Here is a 12,613-nt window from a genome sequence, read left to right as displayed (position 1 = left end):
GTTTTCTTTTGTTTTCATTTTGTGCTTAAGCCTTTCAGATGGATTTTGTAGAGGAGACGGGTCAGGACAGGGGTGTGTACATTTGCAGTCTCAGGACAGTGCGCCAAAATACCACCCGGAAAGTTGATTTTCCTGGGCACAGTGTGTTATCTTGCCTCCCTTTTTTTTCTCTGGCAAAAAGCGAATAATACATATTTTCTTCACATGAGATAGTTTCATGGATAAGAGATTAAAGACAAATTCTTTGAATTTGTCACTTGTTAGATATTAATGACATATGTGGTCCCGATACCTTGTAATATTCATTCTGAAGACTGTAATCAGGTTTGATATATTTTACTCCATAGGGGTGTCTTTGAAAGTGACTTGAACCCCATGTGTTATACCCAGACTTGATCTCCCTTGACTGCCATGTTTCTGGTCCACAGGCCATGCTCTCTTCTTTCCTTAGCTCATGCTTCAAATGCAAGTTGATGCACAAGACCTATTATGTTTCCTATTGGACACCAGTTGTCCTAGTACCTCCCTTCTCCAAGGAAAATCTCTGCAGGATTCAACCTCTTGCCTGGTTTATTTCTACAGCTTCTCAGATCAACACAGTCTTAGACATGCTACTCACTTGCCAAAAAACATATTTCAGAATAATTGACAGCTCTTTAGGCCACCCTGGACTTCATGATTAGTCTCTTCTCTTTTGCTTCTCCTGTGTCTATACCTTCATCTTTCTCTTCCCATTCCTATATTTCCAACGACATGGGCTACAGTATATCTGTGTCATTGTGGTTAGGTGTGATTGTTGCCAACTTGAAGCAGAGCATCTGCAAACACCCAGACATGAACCTGAGGAGACTACTCACATTCTCATTGTGGAGGCCTTCAGTGGGCTCTGTGAGCATGCCCTGAAATTCCAGTCACTGCTAAGCAAGAGACAGCTTCCTTGGTAGGACCGTTGTTGGTATAGCCTCCCCAAGTCATCCAGAGGTCTCTGGGAGGTATACACCTGAGTTCTGTGCTTCTGCAAGTAACCCCAATAATCTCAACCCCAATAAACCCCAATATTCACCAAGCAGCACTTGGATCAAAATCTTTCCCTGTTCTGTTATTACCCTCTGTCTGAGGAGCATAGATCTTTCTATGTGGTCTTAGGAAAAGTCAAACCATCTGGCCATTTCTACTGATCTCTGTGCTTGTCACCCCAGTTTCTGATCATTGTTCTCTCAGAACAGTAGACTTCTCTCAGAGGTCACCTTGCTAGAATTTTTTTGACCACACACTAAACATCTACTCATTGGAGCACTCTGCTCCTTTCCATTTTCCTCTACAGCTCATGCCATTTCCTAATGCAGTATGCATGTTTATCATATTCACTAGATAAAATCCCTGGGATGCAGCAACTTTTGTGGTTTTTCCTCCCCCTTTGTTTTTACATTTCTGAAATAGGAAGCAAAGTGCATACTATAGATCTGATGCAAAACTCCTTGTCAACTGAAATTGAGGAAGGTATCTTCTACTAATTTTCTTTTGGAGTTTCAATTTTTTTAAGTTTACCTTATATTAGCTATGTTAAACTGTTATCTGATGCCACAAATATTTTCTTTGGTGATTAGAAAGCATTTTGTCTTTATAGTTGCCTTAATTAGGGTTTCCATTGCTATGAAGAGACACCATGACCAAGTCAATGCTTATAAAAGAACATTTAATTGAGGCTAACTTACTGTTTTAGAGGTTTAGTCCATTATCATCATGCAGGAAGCATGGCAGCCTGCAGGTAGACATGGTGCTGGAGAAGGAGCTGAGAGTTCTACATCTTCATCTTAAGGCAGGCAGAAGAAGACTGTCTTCCATAGGCAGCCAGGAGAAGGTTCTCTTCAGCACTGGGCAGAGCTAGAACACTAGGAGACAGACCTCAAAGTCCCCCCGCCCACCCCCCGCATGATTTCCTTTAACAAAGCCATGTCTATTCCAACAAGGCCTCACCTCCTAAAAGTGCAACTTCCCATAGTCCAAGCATATTTAAACCACCATAGCAATTTAAAGTATTTTTTATAAACCTGAATATCTAGTCTTTCATCATACTTAGAGAACACTTTCCAAAAAAAATTATTTAAAAACTACTCACACTTTCTTATAAGACATTTAGTGTTTTATTTTTCACTTTAAACATTAGCTGAAGCCAGATGCGATGGTTTGCATCTACAGAGTCAGCATTTGTGAGGCTTGTATACAAAGGCTTGATACAAGCTCAAGGCCAACCTGGGCTGCATAGCAAGACTGTTTCAGAAAAGCAAGATATAGATAAATAAATACTAAATCCATAGAGCTTCTCTCCTACTGTAGTGATGGGCCCAACTTTAGCTGTATCAGAACCTTTAGTAAACACTGAACGCTCCTGTCAGTCAGTTTGGGATGCCATTTTCATACTGTTGTTTGATGTTATATAATGGAAGAAATGTTCTTCTCATCTGTTCTTATTCATCTAGAATGCCTGTGGCCATATAACATACTTAAATATGTTAAATTCATCCTGACTTTTAATATTTCCTCCCACCCTTTATGTTTGACAATGGAACAGTCATTATAATTTTCATGTCATAGCGTAGTTCTCCAGAAAGCTCCTTAGTCTTTCATATTGAAATGCTCATCAAATTGTGAAATCCTATCCAATATGGTGTGAGTAAGTTGCCTTCAGTTGCCCCCGCCACAAAACCCATCAGATATATAGCTTCTATTCTTGTAGTGAAAGAATACTGTTCAGATTCTGAGGGTTTGAAAAACGTATTTTTGACCCTTATTAAATTTTGCTATCTGGGGCTGGAGAGGTAGCTCAGCAGTTAAAAGAACTTTCTGTTCCTGCAGGGAAGACCTGGATTCATTTTGCAGAACCCACATGGTAGTTCAAAACTATCTATAACTCCAGTTGCAGGAGATCTGATACTGAATTCTGGTCTCTGCAGGCACCAGGGAGCACAGACAGAGCACATACAGCCAGAACACAGAATATAAATAATCTAAAAAAAAAAAAAAAAAAAAAAAGATTATGTCTTGCCATCCACAGTATAGAATAAGTTTGTTCACAGTTCTTTTTCCAAAGTGGCTTCAACTTCTGTGTGATCATTTCAGTGCCTGCTTGTTTGTCAATAAATCATCACCCATATCTTTGGCAAGTCTTCATTTTTTCATCTTCAAATGGTGAGAGTAACAGCATTTTAATCAGGAGCTTTAATCAATTCATCAGTTGCTGTGTGCAGCATGACACGTGATGTAAAGCAAGTGTTCAGCGAATGCTACCTCAGGTTAACCATGTGAATCTGTACTCTGTTATAACTTAAATTCCAAGCAGTCCTGAAGATTCCGGTCACTTTCATTGTCTCAGTTAAGCTTTAGGACAAAGGTAGAGAGCGTTCCTCTCAGAACTGTTTCCCTTGCCTGAACGGAAAATAAGCAAGCCTGACAAGAGCTATGTAGGCTTAAGTCTTCTAGAGAAACTATACGCCATGTTGGTGTACAAAGTAGATCTGGGAAAATCTCTTTGGTGTTTAGATTAGGAACTCGAGATGGTAAAAACCAATTTCCTATGAGATTCATCAAAGCTCTAATGGATCCAGTGGTTTGAGAGAACAAGTCTTTCCCCTGAGGATACTTGCAGCTGTGCTCCTCCTCAGTAGCAGGCGCTGTAGAAGAGACCCTAGGCCATGTGCTGTCTGTGATGCCCGCTCGCTCGCTCTCCTCTTCTCACCTGGTCTCTTCCCTCTGCAGACTCACTCGGAGGAGAGACCTTTCCAGTGTGATGAGTGTAAAGCCTTGTTCCGCACCCCCTTTTCTCTGCAGAGACACCTGCTCATCCACAATAGTAAGTCACGGTTGAGGACAGGCCGTGGTTGCCACTGTGTTCTTGGATGCTTGCAGAGTGGAAGTCTTAGAAGTGCATGGCGAATTGTTAATCTGTTTAAAACACAAGGAAGGCAGATTGCCTCGCTTTTCCTCCAGAATCATTCATCGTCTTATGAGATGTAGTTTATGTCTTATCTTCCCAGGATTTAGAATTAGTACACAGAAGGATACCCTACGTTCAGTGTCCTTTGAACATTGGTTTGGAACATAGCCTCCCGCTCACTTATGATGACTGAGGGAACAGGCGTGTCTACCCCTGTAGAATATGGAGCTGTCTCACGGGCCAGGGTTTTATGAGCTCAAAGGCTTAACAGCTGCAGTGGGTCAGAGTTCAACATCTTTCTAAAGAGAAATTGAAAATATTGAGTCTGACAGGAAACAGCTATTCAAACATGGGTCCCATATTGCCTTCATGTAAAATTTCAGATTCTGTGCTTATTTGGAGGGGTAAAATTTTTGTTATGTTACAGACACCCATCTTTTAATAAATTGTCTGGTAAAGCTCCTTGCTGTTTGAATATTGCATTCCAAATACAAGGTACTGTGTCAATTGGTTGTACATGACAGTGACTTAGAAATAAATTTCTCTGTTCAGCTAAGTTTCTAATTTGAGATCTTAATGTTTGCACATGTTGGTGGTGATCATGAGAAAGGAAAGCTGCTTCCTGTAGGAAGATAGGACTGTATTTTCAGTCTAGTTCAGTCACTGCATCTCTGTAAATTGTTCAGCCTAACTTTTCACTTCCTCATAAAGAACAACTTTGTAATTAAAGAGTGAAATTTGTCGTACCACAGGAGGAGTTATTATTTAAGATAACTTAACATATGGATAAATTTTAGAATAGTTTATATAAGTCATATTCATTCATCTCTTTAAGACTTATGTGCCTTATTTTGGCAAACTCAGGAATTTCTTCTTGGGAAAAATAAAAGTTTATTTCAAATAACTGCAAGGAATTTGTAACACCAGTGATCTGATACTTTCAGTGCATCTTCTTGGTTCTCAGCACCTGTAGAGAAAGGACTGACGTGGCTTGTGAGGCTACACTGTGTGCTCTGTAGCTAAAATGATGGTGGGCAACCCTAGATGAAGATTTCTGAAGCTACACTGTGGTATCTGGACAGGAAAGTGAAAGTCCAAAAGTTAAGGGCCAAGAAAGCAACGTAAGGTGCAGACAGGCATGAGTGGGTCTTGTTTCACATGGTGTCAACATTACAGCTAGTTTAACATCAAGCATGAAGGCTGTTATTGCAGACACACATCTTTTCCATGGACTGAAATGTCAGCAATTTGTCTGCTTCTTTCCTTGTGCACTGAAACACCAAAGGCAGGTCTTTGGCTAGCTTCCGGGTGCTAAGGTTGAAAAAATTCTGATACAAAGAAGGCAGAGAATGTGATAGAAGCAACACATGAGAATTAGGAAATTCTGATATTTTAGGACAATGAGATGTGAAATCTGGTGGTGTGGCTTGACTGTTGACTTGTATTCTAAGGCGAGAGGACCTTCAAGTGTCATCATTGCGACGCCACGTTTAAGAGGAAGGACACGCTAAATGTTCATGTCCAGGTGGTCCATGAGAGGCACAAGAAGTACCGGTGTGAACTGTGCAGTAAGGCCTTCGTTACCCCTTCAGTGCTGAGGAGTCACAAGAAGGTAAGTGGGGACTTTGGCAATACAGACCGCACTGTAAGGGCAAAGATTATGGGCATAGGTACTGATGATCACACGCCAATTTCTATTTCTTTATGACATGCTTGCTGACAATGACTAATATATGATTACACAGACTATCCAAGAAATGACCATTTTCTCGGATTTTCGGAATAGTCATTATTCCCCATGAAATGACACATCAACATTACATGTATATTATGTGCAACCCTTAGATTTGCTGATAGGTAGACTTGGGAAATACTCAGTAAGACTGTCGATTTTTCAAAAATCTTTTCTTGATAGGGATGGTTTCGTGTGAATACATGAATAGCACCTCAGGTAAGTTGTTCTTAATGGAATTAATTTAGTGTTTTGAGAAAGCCCAGGGCACAGAGGATTCCCTGATACTGAACTAGAGTTTGCAGATTAAGATTCTGTTCACATGAAACAGTTTCATTCCTGATTTTGAGATTTTCTTTTTGTATTTCTTTTTGTAATATCAATACATCGAGCAAATTGAGTTTACTTTTGTATTTCGGAAATAAATTTTACAGCATTATAATAAATGCATTTAAAATCTCTTTAAAATAGCAAAGCTATTTTATGATTGACAGTTAAAGATTCCAAAATGGTGAAAGCAAGTGGAGCCTAAAACCTGTTCACCTCCATGTGGACAGGAGGAAGGAAGGGAAAATACAGGAAAAGCCTGGGCAAAATATATTCCTAAGGACAACCCCCTAGTGACACTCTAGAGCAAGGCCCCACCTCCTACCTTTCCTCACTAATAAGGCTATCAGATTTGAATCCATCGCTGGTTTGTGTCAAAGGATTCATGATTTGACAATCTGGAAAAGCCATTACACATATTCATTGAGATCTTCATCACTAACTCCCTAGACAACTCTTTCCCCATTACAGTTTCCCCTCCCTCCTCCCAGTCCCTCACAGCCACCTCTCCCCTCCCCACCCACTCCTGTTTCCCTTCAGAAAAGGGCTGGCCTCTCAGAAACTTCAACCAAAGGCAGCATATTAAGTTACAGTAAGACGAGGTACCTTCCCTCATATTAAGGCTGGATGAGGCAGGCAGCCCAGCAAGGGTCCCCAAGATAGGCAAAAGTGTCAGAAACAGCCCCTTTCCTCTGTTAGGAGGCCCTCATGACACCAAACTGCACTACTATAACATTTATGCACAAGACCTAGAGGAGGGCTAGGCAGGCTCCTAGATTATTGGATCAGTCTCAGTGAACCCCTGTCAGTTGAGGTTTATGAATTCTGTGGGTTTTCTTGTGGCTTCCTTGACTTTTCTCCTACAGCCCTTCCTACACTTCCTCCGCGGGATTCACTGAGTCCCTAAGAAACCCTCGAAACAACTAATTGCCGCTCACAACCAGCTAGTATCAGACACCACCTGCTTTTACTAGTTTTGGGGCTACTATTGCAAAATATTGTCAAAGCCACATAAAGAACACGCAGAAACCTGAAGAATTGCATCCTGTTGGTTCCTGCACCAGAGCTCATCCCCCAGCTTTTCTTTGTTCTAAGTTTCAAGATCCCTGATAACTTCACAGAGAGCTCTGACTGCTCATTCGCTGGAATGATGGGTTTTGTTTTTGTTTTTACTCTTTTGTTTATATTGGTGGAAAAATTAGTCTCCTGTTGCCTCTCTGAGGCCTTAACATACACTTTCTAGAGCTGTCAGCAGTTTGGTTTTGCAATTTCATTAGTTAGCTTGTTTATTTGGTGGCTGGTGATAGAACTCAGAGCCTCCTGCATGGTAGACAAGCATCCTAGCACAGGGTTGTATTCCAGCCCTAGTCATCTCTCTCTCTCTCTCTCTCTCTCTCTCTCTCTCTCTCTCTCTCTCTCTCTCTCTCTCTCTCTCTGGTATAATTATCCCTGCAAAATAAATATGTGGAGGGCAGAAATTCTCTATCCAACTGAATGTTCTGTTAACACCTGCTAGATGTATATGCTTTCTATTTTCAGTAAAAATCTATCTTGTAAAGCATAGCATAGGTAAAGACGACTTTCTTGAGATCAGTTCTGCCCTAAAGAGTGAAATATGCACAAAGAATTTGGAAACTGATTCAAAGAAAATGTCTCTTGGCAGCCGTCAAGGGCCGCTCTGGCCCCATTTTGATTATGTGGTTTTGCTCCACGCACTGGTTTTATATAACTTAATCATGTTTAGTTAGACAAGGACTACATAAAGCCTTAAGCAGTAAACTGCAGAATTATTTTCAAATTAACACTAATGCATGCTTCTAAGCGGTCTTTGAACCCATGGGATTATACATGATAAATTGTTTAAAGTCACATTGTGACATTAAATCATTTTAATGAAACATAATCCCGGAAAATACAGATTTACTATTGACAGAGGTACTAAATCATCTTTACCAAAGCCTTTGTATTTATCATGAACCATTTTTATTCCTGTGTAGACACACACAGGAGAAAAGGAGAAAGTCTGCCCATATTGTGGCCAGAAATTTGCCAGCAGTGGGACCCTGAGAGTTCACATCCGGAGCCACACAGGTATGAAGAGTGACCGGGGGTGAAAGACTGGAGGTCAGTGTTTGGACAGAGAGCAGCGTTGTCAGAGAGTTCCCAAACCAGTCAGCCTTCTCAGAAGGACTGTCAAAACAGTTCTTCACTCGAGAAGAATTTCAGTTGTACAACTTTCTTCAAAGTTGAAGAAAATACTCAGGTGTAAAGACTTAAATTTTCAGTTGAAATGTAAGTGTGAAATACAGGATTTTGTTGGACAGAGCAGGTACTAACAGCCTCACTTTTTATGGGGACAGAAAACCTCCTCTTCATCCACCTGTAACTTATACCAAAAGTTGTCTTTCTTAATTTCAAAAGTGCCTGCCTTTCTGAGCAAATTCTGTCAGGTTTTACTTAACCTGCTATGAGGAAACTGTAGTGTGCACTGAATCATAAGGGGCCCAGAAGCCCACACTCCTTTCTCTTACTTTTCCTCTGCAATTTCTCCAGTGAAAGAGAATGTGACCACTGGATCATGGTGAATAGTTAAATATTCCTGAAAGAAACTTGACTGCAGTTTCTCTATGGGTAAACAAAATGAGTTATATACTTTTTCTGCTTTCTAAATCATTTTACTCTCCTGTGAGTTATCTTTCCACTAAGCAAAATACATTTAATTATGTAGCTAAAGCTTTTTGCTCAAAGGCCATAATATGTGACTTAAAAAAAGTCATGTTTCCAGCACATGGTACAGTGTCTAGAGTAGTAACTGTTTGTGGATGAAGAAATATTACTTCAAGTAGATCAAAGAGTTGGTGCTGTTTCCTTCATGAAGGAAAGGACATTATAGCATAATTTGAAAAGTTTGTGGGTAAAGAAAGCTAAAATATATGCACTTAATTTAGGGCCTTCAAATAGTCACTTGTAAATGACACACATAATCAGTCACAAACTAAGCACTGTGTATAAACCATGTGGATGCCTAAGATGTTATCTAGTGAGAGCAAGGCTTTTGGACAGAGTTCAAGGTGGGTGAAACAATTAGAGGGTGGCAAAAAGCTGACAGAAGCCAAAGGGAAAGAGCAGAAGAGACACTGGGAACAGGTGTAATCATGCACAGTGCCCATTCCCTCTGAAGCAAGGCATGGCTAGCTCTAGTGGGGAGCACGGATGATCTAGTGGGGAGCGCGGATGCTCTAGTGGGGAGCACGGATGCTCTAGTTAGGAACATGGATGCTCTAGTGGGGAACAAGGATGCTCTAGTGGGGAACAAGGATGCTCTAGTGGGGAGCACGGATGTTCTAGTTAGGAACATGGATGCTCTAGTGGGGAGCACGGATGCTCTAGTGGGGAGCACGGATGCTCTAGTTAGGAACATGGATGTTCTAGTGGGAAACAAGGATGCTCTAGTGGGGAGCACAGATGCTCTAGTGGGGAGCACGGATGCTCTAGTTAGGAACATGGATGCTCTAGTGGGGAACAAGGATGCTCTAGTGGGGAACAAGGATGCTCTAGTGGGGAGCTTGGATGTTCTTGGTCATCTCTCCCACTGCCTAACTGGGGCCATGTGGAGATGAGTCTGGTAATGGCAACAGTGAAAAACTGCCCTCTCTTTGGCTGTCATTACTGTGCCACTTTGGGTAAGTTGTCCCAGCTTGTATGTCTGTGTAGATGTAGCCCAGTATTATTTGTAGATAAAAGGGGAGCAGGAAATTTACAGGGAAAGTGAGTTATGTCTACCTATCAGAGTAATATACCCACAGTAAATAATCTCAACGACATGCTTGTGTGACTGAATGAGTCTTGGAGTCATGTGTTCAACAGTAGACACTTAGACAGTTCAGAATACATTACGTCATAGGTTCTAGCACAGGGAAGACAGATCCAATCAAATAGAACTTGAATATTCCTAATGACTCCATCCGTGTGAATGTCATGCACTTTCCTCTGACTTTGCTTGTGGGAGTGTGAACAGCAGTGAAGCATAAATTACTTATGTTACCATTACTTTGAATGATCTAAGTGTTATCTTGAAGTTCAAGATTTTTATGTAATAAAGTATCAATATGTCATGCTTGTCCTATTGTCTTATAAGATCTCATATTTGTATTAATATTTGTATTAATATAATAGAAATAATATATAAATATATACAAAATATATATAAATAAATATTTATATTTATGTAAGATGTTACATGTAAATATGTAAGCAAATATATATTTGTATACAAGTATACATATAAATAAATATGTGTAAATATATACATCATACATAAATAAATCTATGAAGTAAGTATATATAAATTAATAAATATATAAATATATGGTATATTTCTTATTTATAAATAAATAAGCATATTTATATAAAAATATATTTTAATATATAAAGAGAGAAAATTCTAAAAATTCTCATTGCATTGGATGTATCTGATTCTGGGCCACATTGAAACATGGTGAGCAAATGTATGCATTTGTGAAGATAAATAAATTTTCTTGTATTTTTTAAGAGACATTTAAGGAAAAGAAAAGAAGTAGAGTAAGTGTGTGTTTGTGCAAATAATTGCATAGCTGCTTAATTGGGTGGTTATTTTCTTATCACCATATTTTTTTGTTTACACTCAGACCCTTTCATAGACCCCTTTCCAACCCTGCTTTGTCTTCTTTAAACAACAAATCTCTTCAGAGATAACCTACAGAATGTTTGGAGCAGTATGGCAGAGCTGAGGATGTCTGGCTGGTGGCTGGTTGCTGCAACAATCTTGATGGGTTTCTCTTCCATGTGTGAATAAACAGGATTTTGTCGGATCCTCAAAAGCTGAGCATCCACTTACCCCCAAGAGCTAACATCAGGCTTACTGACTTCTGTGGGTATTTTGTGCTCAGTCAGAAGAGCAGCTGAGCTCCTACTGTTTGTGGTTTTGCCAAATTATGTTTTTCCCTGCCTTCGTTTTTATTTTTCTCTGTGGAATAATGTGATTCATCCCATCCCGCTGTATGATGTTTTGCAATGTCTGGTGGCCTTAGGGCTTACCAGCTGTGAAGAGTTTCATGTGCTGATGGGTGTTCAGTGAAGCCATAGCACCCCAGTGACATGGAGCCTGATCAGAGTGGGCACACACAGTTCTATGGGTGTGGTGCTTGACTAGGCACACACTGAGCACATACTGGGTACACACTGCTGCCTCAATTCCTTATGCTTGACAGTTCTGGAGGGCCCTAGGGAGTGCTTGTTTCTACAGCTGTTGACCTCATTAGCAATTTAGGCAATGTGCCTTATCAGAAAATGTAAAAATATTTGTTTGTTGAAAATGCCATAGGAAGTTCATTCCAGGTTCACATGCTTTTATAGGAACTAACTGTTTTTGCAACCACAAGCCATTAGCAAGAAGGAAGAGATTGTCTGACTTGAGTGTCTGGTTTCTGAAGAGACAGCTACGTTTTAATATCTGTTTCTTCATTTATCCTGGGATGTGTAGCTGGGGTTGCAGAATATGCAGCAGTCCTCCTGAGTATTTTAATAATCTTGATCAAATAATTGGGGCTATTATTTCCTTCTAGACTTTTAGAAAAGGATTACTGTCGCGTGCAACCTGAAATTACTTCCGTGACCCTTTTCTGTTCTGTCACTTTAAAGTACATTCGTCTGTGTTGTGTTTGGCATGAACCCTTCACTATGTCACTATTCAGTAACAGGATGCACAGGTCATTTGGAAAACATCTTTTTGAGTCCTGCAGATCTCCACGTCTCTTAATGCCACTGGAGCTCACCCGCCTATCCATGCAGAAGTTCCCTTCACATGCCTGTTTATCTTCTGAGATTTTGTAAGCAATATTGCTTGCTACAGTGTCATTTCTGCCTCCTTTCTTTCCTTGTATATTGAAAAAAAAAAAACTATTCTCCACTCTTTGTGGTAAGTCCTTCTGCTTTAAGCAGGGGCTTTCTGACTCCACTAGCACATGCGTTGCAAGAGCTCCTCGTCCATATTCAAAGGTGATAGATACTCAATGATTAGGTTTAGGTTTCACACAATCAATCATTTTGTATCTCAGGAGCATATTTCCATGTGGAAACAGCCTTTATTTCTAGTGTGTATGGTGAGTGTAGTGGCTGGTATAGTTTGAGACCATTGCTCAGATCTGTATCAGTAAATCTACAGTTTTCCCATGGTACCTTCTCACCATTCATGTAAATGTCAAAAAGAAGATCATGAAATAACTCTGTAAGGAGAGTGTTCCTGACCTTGTATGAAATGGTCTTAGGGATCCCTGGGAATGCACGGGCAGCCATTTTGCCATTTTGAGAACAGATGGAAACCTGTGTCACAAGTTTCTGAGGGATGCTGACTTTAGGCTTTGTGTTTAACCTACTAGTCATCCTTCTGTTGACTCAGGAGTCCAGCTTGAGCTGAGCCCAGGCTGTCACTTCAGACATTGTGGACTGACATGGGGAGGGGGAATTTGGACCCAACAGTTACCATAAGCATTGTCTTGAAAATACCATTGTCACACTGGCACCAAAATTAAGATTCCTTTTCCAAAGTCAGATGAGTTTTATTCATTGAATATTAGGTGACA

The 12,613-nt window shown here is 40.3% G+C and overlaps 1 protein-coding gene across 1 annotated transcript in view; it reads left to right on the top strand.

The window, feature by feature from the left end:
• The window catches only part of PRDM5 (PR/SET domain 5), a gene marked incomplete at both ends in the record, with an annotated part of 136,122 nt that overhangs the window by 79,356 nt on the left and 44,153 nt on the right, over positions 1-12,613 (top strand). The window contains 3 exons of the mRNA XM_080931988.1: positions 3,757-3,850; positions 5,386-5,546; positions 7,991-8,084. Of these exons, the coding sequence (XP_080788114.1) occupies positions 3,757-3,850; positions 5,386-5,546; positions 7,991-8,084 (349 nt within the window). The remainder of the gene's footprint in view (positions 1-3,756; positions 3,851-5,385; positions 5,547-7,990; positions 8,085-12,613) is intronic.

Source organism: Micromys minutus (assembly GCF_963924665.1).
Source record: "Micromys minutus genome assembly, chromosome: 18".
In the NCBI taxonomy this organism is placed as follows: domain Eukaryota; kingdom Metazoa; phylum Chordata; class Mammalia; order Rodentia; family Muridae; genus Micromys; species Micromys minutus.
Note: the sequence above shows the minus strand (reverse complement) of the source record. Positions and strands in the feature narration are given on the sequence as shown.